Genomic DNA, 14298 nt, shown 5'->3' on the forward strand with positions numbered 1-14298 from the left:
GCCTTGACGTACTCCTTTTCCTATTTGGAACCAGTCTGTTGTTCCATGTCCAGTTCTAACTGTTGCTTCCTGACCTACATACAGATTTCTCAAGAGACAGGTCAGATGGTCTGGTATTCCAAAGAATAACAAGGAGAGATAAGAAAGACTTCTTCAGCGATCAATGCAAAGAAATAGAGGAAAACAACAGATTGGGAAAGACTAGAGATCTCTTCAAGAAAATTAGAGATACCAAAGGAACATTTCATGCAAAGATAGGCTCGATAAAGAACAGAAATGGTATGGACCTAACAGAAGTAGAAGATATTAAGAAGAGGTGGCAAGAATACACAGAAGAACTGTACAAAAAAGATCTTCACGACCCAGATAATCACGATGGTGTGATCACTCACCTAGAGCCAGACATCCTGGAATGTGAAGTCAAGTGGGCCTTAGAAAGCATCACTACGAACAAAGCTAGTGGAGGTGATGGAATTCCAGTTGAGCTATTTCAGATCCTAAAAGATGATGCTGTGAACGTGCTCCACTCGATATGCAAGCAAATTTGGAAAACTCAGCAGTGGCCACAGGACTGGAAAAGGTCAGTTTTCATTCCAATCCCAAAGAAAGGCAATGCCAAAGAATGCTCAAACTACCGCACAATTGCACTCATCTCACATGCTAGTAAAGTAATGCTCAAAATTCTCCAAGCCAGGCTTCAGCAATACGTGAACCATGAACTTCCAGATGTTCAAGCTGGTTTTAGAAAAGGCAGAGGAACCAGAGATCAAATTGCCAATATCCGCTGGATCATCGAAAAAGCAAGAGAGTTCCAGAAAAACATCTATTTCTGCTTTATTGACTATGCCAAAGGCTTTGACTGTGTGGAGCACAATACTTACTTCTACATCAGCAGTATGGAGAAATAAAATTAGTTTATTAAAATAAAATAGAGAAAATGAGGACAGTGACACTAGATGCTTTAAAAATAAAATAGCTTTTATTACATAATGTATGTAAAGTAGTCAAATTCGAAGGAACAGAAAGAAGAATATTGGCTGCCAGAGGTTGGAGGGGAGGGGAAATGGGGAGTCGTTGTTTGATGTGTGTAGAGTTACAGTTTTGTAAAATGAAAATGTTCTGGAGATTGGTTGAAAACACTGTGAGTATACTTAAAACTAAACTAACTGTTCAGTTAATAATGATAAAGATGATTTTAAAAAATAACTTTTAGAATGGCTATAGACTTTGAGGCATAAATCTTTCTTGCATGTCCAAAAATAAAATTATCTTTTATAACAGAATCTTCAAAATATGCAACCCTATGGACTGTAGCCTGCCAGGCTCCTCTGTCCATTGAATCTTCCAGGAAAGAATACTGGAGTGGGTTGCCATGCCATCCCCAAGGGGATCTTCCTAACCCAGGATTGAACCTGCATCTCCTGTGACTCTCGAACTGCAGGCAGATTCTTTACCACTGAGCCATTGGGAAAGCCCCATTCAGAGTGAGCCACCAAGTTTTCAGACTTTTTTTTTTTTGCTACAAATAAGTTATAAAGTCTTCAAATAAAGATACATCCATGTTAATAAAGTGGGCTGTTATGATGCAATAACAACCTTCCAATCTTCATGGCTTTTAACTTGAAACTTTTTCTCTCTCAAGTAACATCCACTGTGAGTTGAGGTGGACACTTTATATACTCTTTATATGATCACCCAAAAGTCCAACCAGCTTTGCTATTTTGGCCTCACCCACTCAAGAGAAGAGGAAGATAGAGACCTGACTCATTGGAAGACTCATTGGAAGATGGAGTCTCATCCTATTGTAAGGGGCCTGAGCATGCCCAGTAGGGTTAGAACATCAGACATTGGTAGAGACTATAAATGCCCTCCACAGTATCCAGCAGCAGGATTTTGTTCAGATGGAATGAAATGAAATCACAGGCTTTAAGAATTCCAGAGTAGGATAAAGATGGCACCTATGAAACGTGTAGGAAAATTGCCAAGTGTATATGGGAGGCACTATGAGGACAAGAAATCATTCTTTTCAAACAGTGATACAGTGCTGACGGGCAGTGGCTGATGGTTGTGGCTGTTACAGATTCTGTGAGACATGGTGAAGATACTGTGTGGTATAATCATAGCTGCTCTGTTATGTTTTTTGAAGACTCCCAATCCCTTTAAATATGCTATCAAAATTGTAAAGTGTGTCATGAATATCAAAAAGTGGAGAAGTCTAACATCTACGAATACTCTCGTTCTACTCTCTTACAGAAGATCTTGTAACATCACTTATTTTCCTGGGGCAGATGGTGATTGCAGCCATGAAATTAAAAGACGCTTGCTCCTTGGAAGGAAAGTTATGACCAACCTAAACAGCATATTGAAAAGCAGAAACATTAATTTGTCAACAAAGGTCCATCTAGTCAAGGCTATGGTTTTTCCAATAGTCATGTATGGATGTGAGAGTTGGACTATAAAGAAAGCTGAGTGCAGAAGAATTGATGCTTTTGAACTGTGGTGTTGGAGAAGACTCTTGAGAGTCCCTTGGGCTGCAAGGAGATCCAACCAGTCCATCCTAAAGGAAATCAGTCCTGAATATTCATTGGAAGGACTGATGCTGAAGCTGAAACTCCTATACTTTGGCCACCTGATGCGAAGAACTGACTCATTGGAAAAGACCCTGATGCTGGGAAAGATTGAAGGCAGGAGAAGAGGACAACAGAGGATAAGATGATTGGGTGGCATCACTGACTTGATGGACATGAGTTTGAGCAAGCTCCGGGAGTTGGTGATGGACAGGGAGGCCTGGTGTGCTGCAGTCCATGGGGTTGCAAAGAGTCAGACATGACTGAGTGACTAAATTGACTGACTAGAAAAGAGCACCACTGAAGAAAATTGAACTTGTTGTCTTTTTGGTGGAAAGAGATAGAATTAGCAATTATATGGAGAGCTATGAACCAGGTAGTTGTCACCACAGGGATTTGCTCCAGCCTGCTTTGTAATGCCGGAGAAGGCAATGGCACCCCACTCCAGTACTCTTGCCTGGAAAATCCCATGGATGGAGGAGCCTGGTAGGCTGCAGTTCATGGGGTCGCTAGGAGTCAGAGACGACTGAGCGACTTCACTTTCACTTTTCCCTTTCATGCACTGAGAAGGAAATGGCAACCCACTCCAGTGTTCTTGCCTGGAGAATCCCAGGGACGGTGGAGCCTGGTGGGCTGCCGTCTATGGGGTCGCACAGAGTCGGACACGACTGAAGCGACTTAGCAGCAGCAGCAGCAGCAGCTTTGTAATGCAGTATCACCATTACCATCTTATACATGTTGTTATCATCAAAGACATAAATATCTGAGAGATTCAGAATAATGTAAAGGTGAGGGGTCTCTAGCCAGTGCCTTTATCAGTTCAGCTTCATCTTCTGTAGCTTAGAACAATGTTGCTCTGAAAAAACTCCAGGAAGTCGCAACAGCTCTCCCCAGTATAGGTGAACAGAATAGTAAGATTCCAGAAGTTTTATTCTAGTAGAACTGAAACCACTTTTAAATTATTTGCTCACCAAGAAATAAAACTACACTGTAGTGAAAACTACACTCTTTCTGATTTTTCCCAGGCTGAAGTTGTCAGATGGACTGTCCTAGGTCTCCTGAAAGTGATAGGAACTTTCTTTGCAAAGCCATCAAGAGCTCTGTTAGTAAAGTTTGACTTCCTTCTAATTCAGGAGAAACACTAGGTTTGAACCCAAAACTTTTCAGTGGCTTTACTGCTCTACTAGCAAAATTCAAGTTTTCTTATTTGTCTATTTCAAGCTGCTGCCATGGCAGTTTTGAGTTAAGGAGGATACTAGTTCAGATAGATTTGATTCTGTCTTCTTTTTGATCATGTTCTAGGCACTGTGAAATGAAAGAAGTATTAATGCATTAATGCAATAGTCATCTGAAGTTTATGGTTAGACTTTCTCCATACATTTTCAAAGGTATATTCCAGGTTTTACCTCATTTGATTTCTTTTCCAAAACTATCTGGAAAGTGAGGCAAAAAATAATTATATCCTCACACTGAATCAATCTTCTTGTACATGTTTGCATGTAGTGTTTCAATTTATGTAAAAGGTTGAAAAAACACAAAATCAAAGTTATCCCAGAATCTCTCATTTTTAAATTATTTCAGCACATAGCAAGATTTATGTGTTAACAGAAAGAAAGCAACAGCAAGCCCGTGAGGTTGTCTTTTGTGACACTGGCACTAGTTTGGCTTCTTTCTGCTATTCTTATACCAAGGAGGCAATAAACCCCCTTGAGAGTCATAGAGCTGCCTGTGGAGCCCTGACAGGGCATAGAAGCCTTTATGCCAAAATACAATGCACAAAGGGATCATAAACACATTTGAAAAGGAAGATGACCTCTTTGTCACAAGGAATTAGGCTTTACTGCAAGCTGCTACCATGGAGACCAGCCCCCAGCTTTCTCTGCTTATTTCCAAGTTTCCTGTTCCCCATATAACATGGACTTCAGCTCTTTTACTTAATTGTTTCTAGATCAGATAAAATTGGCGAAGAAATGTTTCGGTTTTTTGCTTCATGGTTTAATGTCTCCAAGTATGCCTGCCGGTTCTGAAGAAAAACAAGGAGAAAGTGATGGAATCATTAGAAAGGAAGAAAAAGTGAAGAAAAATACTGGTGTCACGGTCTGTTCTACAATTCAACAAGATCAGAGAAGAGACACACTTATTATTAAATCTTTCAAAGACCAGCTACAGTCCAACAGCGTCTCTTAGAGATGTGTCCTTTGAAATAATTTTAGCTTTTTGCCTCTCCCTTTCTTACATCTCTGGAATTCAGTATACCCTATAGTGTCTACAGAGCTACTCTCAAAGTCCAAACAAAATTACAAGTATACTGCCGCTGGGGAAAAATCTTGAATCTTTTATTTTATGTGATACAAAGAAAACCGATTGTTTATACAGCTACAGCCTTGAAAAGTAAAAAGAAGAGAGTTAATAACGAGCTAAGCAACCGTTGAAACTCTGTGTCCAAAAGCTGGTGAGACACTTGCCAAGAATGGCCCGCGATCCAGCTCGGAGAGATGCGGGGACTCGGAAAACAGACAGGAAGTGGGACCCGGTGGCACAGGTGCTTCGCTTCGGGGATCATTCTTCTTTCCCTCTGGCGTCTCCCCACCCCCGCCCTCCCGAAATCCTGGACTCAGGGCGGGGGAGGCTGTGCGTTTCTGCCACAGGTGAGACCTACCCAGCCTGGAGATCAGAGCTGGCACCTGTCCAGTTGCTGGGGCAGCCTGGGCTTTTAACGTAGTGTTTCTAGTCAATAATCCAAGCTGACTTTTCCCCATTTGAGCTTGAGGGGCTGGAGAAGCTGGGCGCAAGCGAAAGCAGGCAGGAACACTCGCATCGCCTCCCCTCCTCCCGCGACCCTGGCAGAGAGAGAGAGAGACGGAGAAGTCATTTATTGTAGCGCGCACACACCATCAGACTCTTTCCCACTCCATCTTCCGACTCCCGCCACCTTGCAAGGAAATCACAGCTCCGGCCACACTGGCTTTCTCGATCTGCTTTCCGGATGAGTGAATTTCTTTGCTCCTCTCGCCTGTCGGGGACCATCTGAAACTGCCCCCAAGTTGCGTTCCCAGGGGCCCTTCCCACTCCGTTTCCACTCGGGAACCAAAAAGCAGCTCACTTCGGCATCCTCCAGAAGACAAACCGCATCCAATCATTCATCTATGGGTGAACAAGAAGGAAAAGAAGCAACAGAGAGGTGGGCCGCCAGACGAAGCGGGAGCGGGAGGAGTAGGGTGCTGCGTAAACCAAACTGGGAGAAGAAAAACGGGTGAGGGACGAGGAAGACGGCTCTAGCGACCTCGCCCCTCCTCGGCCCGGGTGGACCCCTGCGTATGCCCACGGCGAGCCACGTGGAGCAGCCCCAAGGGAGACGCACCCCCCATGCCAGGGTTTTGGAAAAGAAACTGCTGGGAACAATGAACCCTGAAGGACAGAGGGAGGTGGAGGGGGGTGAGAACCCTCGTCCTTCCCCCTCCCCCCGCTCTTGGACATTCCTTAGGTTTAATCATTAAAGTGGATCCTTTGTAAAAAGGAGGCAGCAGCTGAACAGTGCCGTTTCTGACAGTCTGCCACACACTGTCAGTGAAGTGAAAGATCTGGATCGAGCTTGGTTGCCTCGCTACCAATAGCAGACTTGGGGAGACCAAGCCTGCGATTTCTGGCCACATCAAAGCAGTGATTATGCAAATACCCCCCCTTTTTTTTAAAGAATAAAATGGAGAGGGAATTATTTATCAAACAATGAACCCCCTGCCAGGGCGGGAAACAATAGATCAGACTAGATAGCCCTTCTAGCCCCGGGCTGGGGGAGAAGGAAGGGGGGGATGCTGGAGCCCTCACGTTTTATTGGTCTAACCTAATTTCACTAATTCTCTTTTCACACATTTTCTTTTGCGGATTCGGAGGCCAGGACTTTCACGCTCCCGGGAGCGCCCTGCATTGGCGCGATTCAAGGGCTGCCTGCTTTATTTAATTAATACAGTCAAAGCTCGCCTAGGCCCGGAGAGCCTGAGGGTGGGGAAAGACCAAGGCAGGGCGTGAGGAGGAGGCGCTTTTAACGGGTTCCAGGTGTCGATGTCCAGAAGTCACAACCGGCCCAAGGCTGTGCGATGCAGGGGGTGCACGCGGTGGGCGGCAGCGGCCCCCTACTTCCAGTCTCTCCAGCAGACCCGACCTTGCCGCAGCCAGGAGCCCAGGCGACCCAGACCGGAGGGTGGGCGCGCCAGAAGCGGGCCTTGGGCCTAGATATTCTCTGCGGGTAACGGGACCCTTGGTCCTTCCCGGCCAAGGCCGCCCGGGGCCTTCCGACGCCCTCACCTCCACTGGGCCCTCAGGGCTCTCATCCCGAAAGTCGCCCATCCGGCTCCTGCCCAGGTGCGCCCGCGTACTCCTCTCGCTCCCGCTTCGCCCGGCGGCCCTCTTGTTTCTTCTTTTCCTCCTTGTTCGCCCACAAATGAATGTATTTTAAATCTGGTGAGGGAAAATCAACCTCAAGTCCTGGGCACTTCAGAACAAGTAAACACAATCAATGCCTGAAGCCTGGCGGCGCCAAAGCGACGATCCACCCGGGGAAGGAGCAACCCTCGCACTTCTCCTCGCTTAGGTAAACGCGCCGCCGCCTCGCGCCGCTGGCGCTGGGAAGATCTGGCAACTGTAGCGGTGTGGAACTGTCATCAGAACATTTCCATGGTCTTGCTTGAAACAGCTCTCAGCAGAGGGCTCCAGAAATGGAATAGCTTGGCTTAGCTTGCCCAGGAACTTACTTGCTGCAGACAAACCAAGCTGGTCACAGGGCAGGCACAATGGGGGAGGGAGGAATGAATAAAATCCAGGAGTGACTATATTCCCTTCTGCTGAAGCTGCGGCCTGTAATTCTCATTCTTACGGGGAGGAAAGAGGACGACTGGGCCTCTGCCCACAGGCTGTGGAGCTTGCGGTGGGTTGGGAAGGAAAACTAGTGCGAGGTGAGGCAGGAAGAACGTTCTTAATCGCTAACAGTGATTAGAAGCCATAAAGAATAATTGTACTTATTTAGTGTAAAATAGGGCTTCCTTGGTGTCTCAGTGGTAAAGAATCTGCCTGCAATGCAGGAGAACCAGGTTCGATCCCTGGTATGGGAAGATCCCCTGGAGAAGGGATTGGCAACTCACTCCAGTACTCTTCCCTGGAGAATCCCATAGATGTAGGAGCTTGGTGGGGTACAGTCCATGGGGTTGCACAGAGTCGGACACGACTGAAGCGAATAAGTAGCAGCAGCAGTGTAAAATAAGGTGTGTTATAGATAGAGAAGGAAAAGCCTGAGTGTAGATCACAGATGGTAGACGGAATTCCTACCATATATGAGGTGTTTCTGATGTGTAAGAGGACCTGCAAACTCTGACTGAATGAGACTCTGGCCCTGGAGTAACTGTGCAGAGGCGGCTGCTAGATTCAACTGGGTCACAGGTTAAGTCATTAGCTGTATTACCATTAATCAAAACTGTGACCATTGAACCCTCTCTCCATCCATGCCTCTCCAAATAAGCCGTTAGGGTCACCACCTAGTTATAGGCTTCCCTTACCCCTCCCCCCTCCAGTCGAGTTTTCCTGAGTACCTGCACCTGAAGAGTTGGCCTCCCCAGACCTGGGTCAGGAATCTGTTTCTTGGCAAGTTTCCAAAAGAAGTCTGTTATCACAATAACCATCATCATCACTAAAAGAACAGTGATTTGGCATTAAAACTGTGATGTTTTAGAATTCTCATACTACAATTGCTTGGCTTTTTAAACACTAGAAACATAAAAATGTAAGAGAAATCTTTCTCCTTATTAGATAATCAAGAGTGGTTAAGAATAATAAAATCTTTAAACTAGAAGGGGTTTTCCAACAAGTCTCCCTTACATCCAGAGATGAAAACCAAACAAATCCTGGGTTGGTTCTTCCTTTTATTAAAAATAGCTATTCAGTTATTAAACACAATATTTCTACATGAACAGAGAGGAGGAGTAGTTAGAACATTTTAGAATGATCATTGGTTTATGCAGAGTAGTGGAGGATTTGCTTAAACCAGAAGCAGATATGAAATTTATGAGGGTGGAGGGAACTATGAACAACCAACATTTCTTTGCTGGCATTTTTTTTTGTTTTTTGGCTTGTGAAGTCCTGGCTACCCTCCCTTAAGGGACTTAAACCTAGAATGTGGTCAACCTTCACTTGGTCATCTTTGACCCAAGGCCAAAGAGCATTGATTTCTGTTTCGGAGACTGAGCAGCAAGTTACAGAGTTATGTATCCTGGAGATTAGGAAACCATTTTTGCTTTCTCTCTGAAAATGTTTTGACTATGTAAACCTTCTTAACGAAGACTGAATTGGCTAACATGAAATCAGCTTCCAATAATGAATTTACAAACACTCAGTTATGTCACAGATGTTAGAGATCACTGTCCAGTCCCTTTTGCTTACAGATGATAACTGAAGCTCAAAGAAGTGAAGTGCAAGAACCAAATTTCTACACACTCTGTCAAGATAGTTCAACTCTACTATTTTTTAAAAGTAAAGTTTCTGAACTTTGGTGCTCATCATTACTTAATTATAATTTAAATTCCCAAAACGTTTTTTTAAAAAATCTTGTTTGCTCAGAAATTGATTTCTTAAAAACCAAGCTTTTATTTGTATGGAGAGTTACACTTTTATGTCAGTGTTAGTGTCATGAATATAATTCAGCTTCCTGTGATTGCTTAGACCTTATGTGTCAATGAAATCTACACACAAACATTGACCAAAAAATAAACCAAAAACAAACAAGTACTCTACTCAATTTGATATAGGGGGTTAAGAAAAAAATGCAACTTATTCTTCTAAAAGCCACCTGAACAGGAAAGTAATAATGAAACACAAAAATTATGAAAATTAGATACTTTATTTATAGTTTAATCACAAGAACAATTTTCTTGTTCTTTCAAGACGTAAATACATACTAGAATAAACTCTGTAGAATATACAAAAAATACATACTTTTCCCATGAAATTTTTCTTTATAATAAATAGAAGGAAACACGTGTGTGGCTGATCCTGATAATACTCCGTGTCTGCTTAGGTTTTCAGTCTGTTGATTTATTTTTAATCTCTTGAAAGAATGGGGGAGTTTCTTCTCCCCTAAAAGGTCGAGATAAATAATTCATGAAGCAATCCTCCCTCCTGATTTTTCCGTTTTCCTCCACATTTTTCCTTTTGATAGAGAGTTCAGCCTAAATTTCCACGCTTGCATTCAATCATTACAAAGCCTACAAATTATACAATGACTTCTAACCTGGCCCTCTAACAAAACAACTTTTTCCCCCTTATAAATCATAAGAGACAGATGGTAAAATGGAGAAGAAAAAGGAAAGAGAAGAGCGGGACAATAGGCATTGTGACGAATCTGGGAAACAGAACAAAGTGCACATCAGAGAGGGAAAGTTTGGTTTGACAGGTGAAATTCCCACAGCCCGCAGGCAGCACTGGGAATAAAGCAGATGCCAGCCATTGCAAATCTGTGGATAATATTATTACCGGTAAAATCATTCAGATGCTAAGATACATTTCTTTCTACCCGACATTAACATCTCTATGTAGAAGCCAAAGTGAAGAGATCACAGGAACCGGTTGCGTTCCCCCTGGGAGATTCACATGAATCGCACTGAGAGGGCAGGAGCGTCAGTCCGCTCTACAAACTCTTTAGACGTGTCACCTTTATCTCTTCCCAGCATCTTTTTACCTTAAGTGTCTCCCCCCTCCCCGCCCCAAACTCTAAAATCCTCTTTGACAATAAGCTCCATCACACCAATAAATTAGAGAGCCCGGCTGAACTAAGGAAGCCCTTAGCCAAGGAATGCAACAAATAACAGAGTAACCAGAACGGCTACACATGCTCTGAGTAGTGAGATGGTTTCCGGGGCATGGAAAGCGGTGGGGCGGGGGGGGGGGGTTGCAGGAGCGGGGTGGGAGGAGGGCTTGATCGGGGGCAGGAAAGGGTACCCACTAAGGCCTGGCGTGGGTAGCAGAGATGGCAGTTCTAGATACAGTCCCTGACTATGGGGAGGTGAGGTGCGTAGCGGTGCTTGTCTGGAGGTGGGGGCTGCCAATAGTCCATGTCTGAACCCTCCGGGCTGGCGGGAGATAAAGTGCAACTGTAGGGGGAGGTGGAGTTGGAGGACGCCGAGGAAGACTCCGCCGGGCTGTTTGTGCAGCTCCACGTGGAGGCGGGCGAAGGGCTGTCTCCGCTGTTGCTCAAGGCGGCGCTCGTGCCTCCCGGGCTCAGCATGACTGCCTCGGAGAAGAGCGCCCCGGGCAGGCTGCCGCCCCCACAGTGGTCAGCCAGGCGCAGGGTCTCGGTGAGCGCCCATATGTAGTTGTGAGCGAAACGCAGGGTCTCGATCTTGGTGAGTTTGGCGTCCTCCGGAAATGTGGGGAGGACCTCGCGCAGCGCGTCCAGTGCCGCGTTGAGATTGTGCATGCGGTTGCGCTCGCGGTTGTTGGCCTTCAGTCTACGGGTCTTCTTGATGCGCTGCACGGTCTCGGCCGTCTTGGCGCCGCGAGAAACAGCCCTGGCCCTCGAAGGGCGCCGCTTGCACTCATGGACCACACCCAGCAGCCGCGCCGGCCGGCAGCCCTCGGCTCCTCCCGGCGAGCCGCCCAGCGCCGCGGGCTCGGCCTCGGCCCCCAGCTGCCGACGCGCTGCGCCCGCCGAGCCCAGCTCCTCCTCTTCCTCCTCGTCCGCGCTGGAAGATACAGGGGTCAGAGCTGCCGAGGCGGGGGAGGCCGAGCCGAGCAGCACCAGCACGTCCTCCTCCTCCTTTAACTCCAAGGTCTCGGATTTGACGAACATCCTGGAGAAGAGAACAGAGAGGGAGAAAGAACCAAATGGAGTGTGAATACAGAAGCAGAGGTAAGCTGTCAGTGTTATCGGGACTTACTGCTGAGCGTCTGAGGAGACCCGCTCGGAATCGCGCCAAGGAGGAAAGTAAGTTGGGGAGGAAACCCTGCCTGTGTTCTCCCAGCTCGCGGGCGCCCCTTGTTGTGACCTTGTCGCAGCCAACTGGGTTCCGAACTCTGACACGCCCTGACAGCTGTGTTCTCTCCCGGGAAGGGACTGCGATCCTGCGACAAAAGATTCATCGCGAGCGAAGGGCATTCGGATATGGTGGGACGCCGTGCGGGAAACGCCCCTAAGTTGGAAGCCGCAGCGCGGGTACTTACTTGGTTCTCTCTCTGAACGTGCCTCGGCGTCGCTCTTTGGCGCGTGCTGCGATTCTCCTCGCAGCCGGGAGCTCAGCGCTGCTCCTTCTGCCGGCTTGGAGGCACTGGGCCTGGCGCTGCCGCGGCGCGGCTCCGCGGGGGACCTCTCTGACTGGCGACTTTGCCAAGAGCCCCGGCGGCCTCGGCGACCCGCCCGGGTCTCGTGTGTTGTGGTGGCGGTGCGTGTCTGTCTTGTCAGTCAGTCCCTGGACGCGCGGCTCCTGGCACGCGACTCCCAGGCACTCCAGTTAAAGCGAAGCTGCTTGTGGTTCAGTGGCTGCGTGTCTGGCACACGACTCTCCTTAAAACCCCTTATATACCACCAAGAAAACAATCAGATCTGCCCCCAGGGCCCCCACCTCCCCCCTCCCAACCCTCGGCCGCCGCCTTCTCCTCCCCTCCCCTGTGCCGGCCCCCCTTCTCCCCCGCTTTTCCCTACCCGGCTTACTCTTTTCATTGCATTATCATCATTCATTTCTTTCTTTCTTCACCCACTTCCCCCCCTCCCCTGGCCCTGCCATCCATCCATCCTCCTCTTTCCATCGCCCCCCCGCCTCTCTTTCCCCCCTTTATCTAATCAGCATAACATGGTTCTAAAGCTCCCGTTGGAGCTCCAGGCTGCGGTCGGACTGCTGGAGCGGCGGCATCGGCTCAAGCTGCGGCTGTTGTCGCCGTCGCTGCCCATTGTGATTGGTGGCTCGCGCTCGGCTGGAGCGTGCCGCTAATTTATTAATGAATGGAGGTCGCGAGGCGCAGCTGGCCAATCAGGGCGCCCCGGACTCCGGGAGGCCTGAGAGCCACGCGCACAGGAGCCCGCTCCCTTTCAGCGGCTCATTAGGGGCCGGGGCGCTGGGGGCGGGTGGGGAGACCAAGGCGACCGCCCGGGTCCCAGTTCTCGCGGCTGCACCCCACCCCCGTCCGGACGCGCACGCGCACGCACCGCAAGGCACTCGGCGCTGTCTGGCCTCTGAGCTCCCGGACGTCGGGATCCGAGAAATTAGTTAATAGGGGTCAGAATCCCAGGAAAAGTAGTAAGCTCTCTGCTGCAGCCGGACGTCTCTTGGCAAAGCTTCTTAGGAACGGTATCAAATAGTAAAGTATTTCAAAAAGCTTTCGTTTGGTTAAAGGAGGCATAGGGTATGGATGGCGAGCTGTGGTCAGTTGGCGGGCAAGCACGTTTAGGTTCCAGAAAGTCTGACGTGGAAGGGTGAAAAGAGAGGAGGTTGGAGGATTCATAGAGGCGTCTCCTGACAGGGAGATCGAGTAGAGGAGCAATTGATGGACTTTTAGAGGAGGTGAAACTAAAAACACTCACATATTAGAGCTAAAAGGGGCCTCCTCATTTTACGTGTGACACACAGCCCATACAGATTTTTGGTTTTCGGGGAAGTGTGGGGGGCGTTCGGGCTAACCCTTGTTTATGGTGGGGCGGGACAGCAAAGGGTTTCCTGCATAGGTGGCAGCGGGAGGAGCGGCCAACTTGTAGCTCGGCAGAGCGAATAGGCTGCGTTGACATTTCCATGACCTCTGCTCCGCGCTGGGGGGCGTTGTAGGGACATGGGGCCCGTCCTCCCGATTCTCCCGGCTTTTCAATAGGAAAAAAGAGCTGGAGGGCTACTGGACCTCGGAGGGAACTTGTTCTGAATTGCTCAACAGCCCTCCCTCCCTCCCTCCCTCTTCCTCCTCCTCCTCCTCTTCCTCCTCCTTCTCCTCACGCCCACCCTCTTGTCGAAGTGGCTGACTTCTTAGAACCACAGCACCCAGAAGTGTGTGCTGGGCCGAGTGTTAGATGGTGCATGGGTAGCGGGAATGGATCTGGACTCCAGTAGATTGCAGAGGAGTTTTTTTGCAGATTAAATTTCAGCAAGGCGCAATGGGAATGTTGAGATTTGAGATGTGTTGAGAGAAAAAGAATGTTGTCTGCGGTCTCGGTCTCATTCGGATTGTAGGAATTGGAAACAAGCTGTATTTCAGGGAAGGGGACGATGAAAGTGTTTTGGCATGGTTTTAATTTGTTTAGTGTTTTCTTCAGGGAGATAATAAGCAGGCTTAGAAGGCATAAAGTAAAGAAAATGAAAATTAGAATCTCATGAAGGGGACTGCTACCCGCTGCAGCTATCCAACCTCGGAATTCTTTGTCTTGAAATTATTTGAAAATTGCCACAATTTTCACCTTGCTGGTTGATACTTGTGCTTTGCATCTCTTCCCCACCCCACCCCCCACTTTAAAAACAAATTCCCTAAACATAATAGCATTATTTCCCCAGTTCCCTCCTCAGTTATTTTAGAACAGCTTAATTTCATATGGCAGAAGTGCAGATATTAAACAAGAAAGAAGGGAAATGTTTAATCTCTTCAGAACACAGCATCTGCCCGTCTCACCCTTCTTTGGGTGTCTCTCTCTGTATCATGAACCCGCAGAATAAGAACTTCATAAAAGAGTTTGTTCAAGAAAAAGATGCATCAATAGTGAAACATACCAAAAGTGCTT

General features: G+C 47.6%; 1 protein-coding gene across 1 annotated transcript; it reads right to left on the bottom strand.

The window, feature by feature from the left end:
• Nucleotides 1–10436: 10436 nt before the first annotated feature.
• Nucleotides 10437–12502, bottom strand: NEUROG2 (neurogenin 2). The gene is made up of 4 exons (XM_081529792.1): nt 12256–12502; nt 11769–12118; nt 11486–11669; nt 10437–11398 (listed from the first exon to the last, which is right to left on the bottom strand). Exon 4 carries the CDS (start codon nt 11395–11397, stop codon nt 10585–10587), a length of 813 nt encoding a protein of 270 aa, XP_081385918.1. The 5' UTR covers nt 11398; nt 11486–11669; nt 11769–12118; nt 12256–12502; the 3' UTR covers nt 10437–10584.
• Between the last annotated feature and the right edge of the window lie 1796 nt (nt 12503–14298).

Source organism: Giraffa tippelskirchi, chromosome 1 (genome assembly GCF_054371585.1).
Source record: "Giraffa tippelskirchi isolate mGirTip1 chromosome 1, T2T-mGirTip1v1.2.pri, whole genome shotgun sequence".
NCBI lineage: Eukaryota > Metazoa > Chordata > Mammalia > Artiodactyla > Giraffidae > Giraffa > Giraffa tippelskirchi.

Excerpts from the sequence above, each read along its gene's own strand:
- NEUROG2 (XM_081529792.1), bottom strand. The coding sequence starts at position 11,397 with ATGTTCGTCAAATCCGAGACCTTGGAGTTAAAGGAGGAGGAGGACGTG.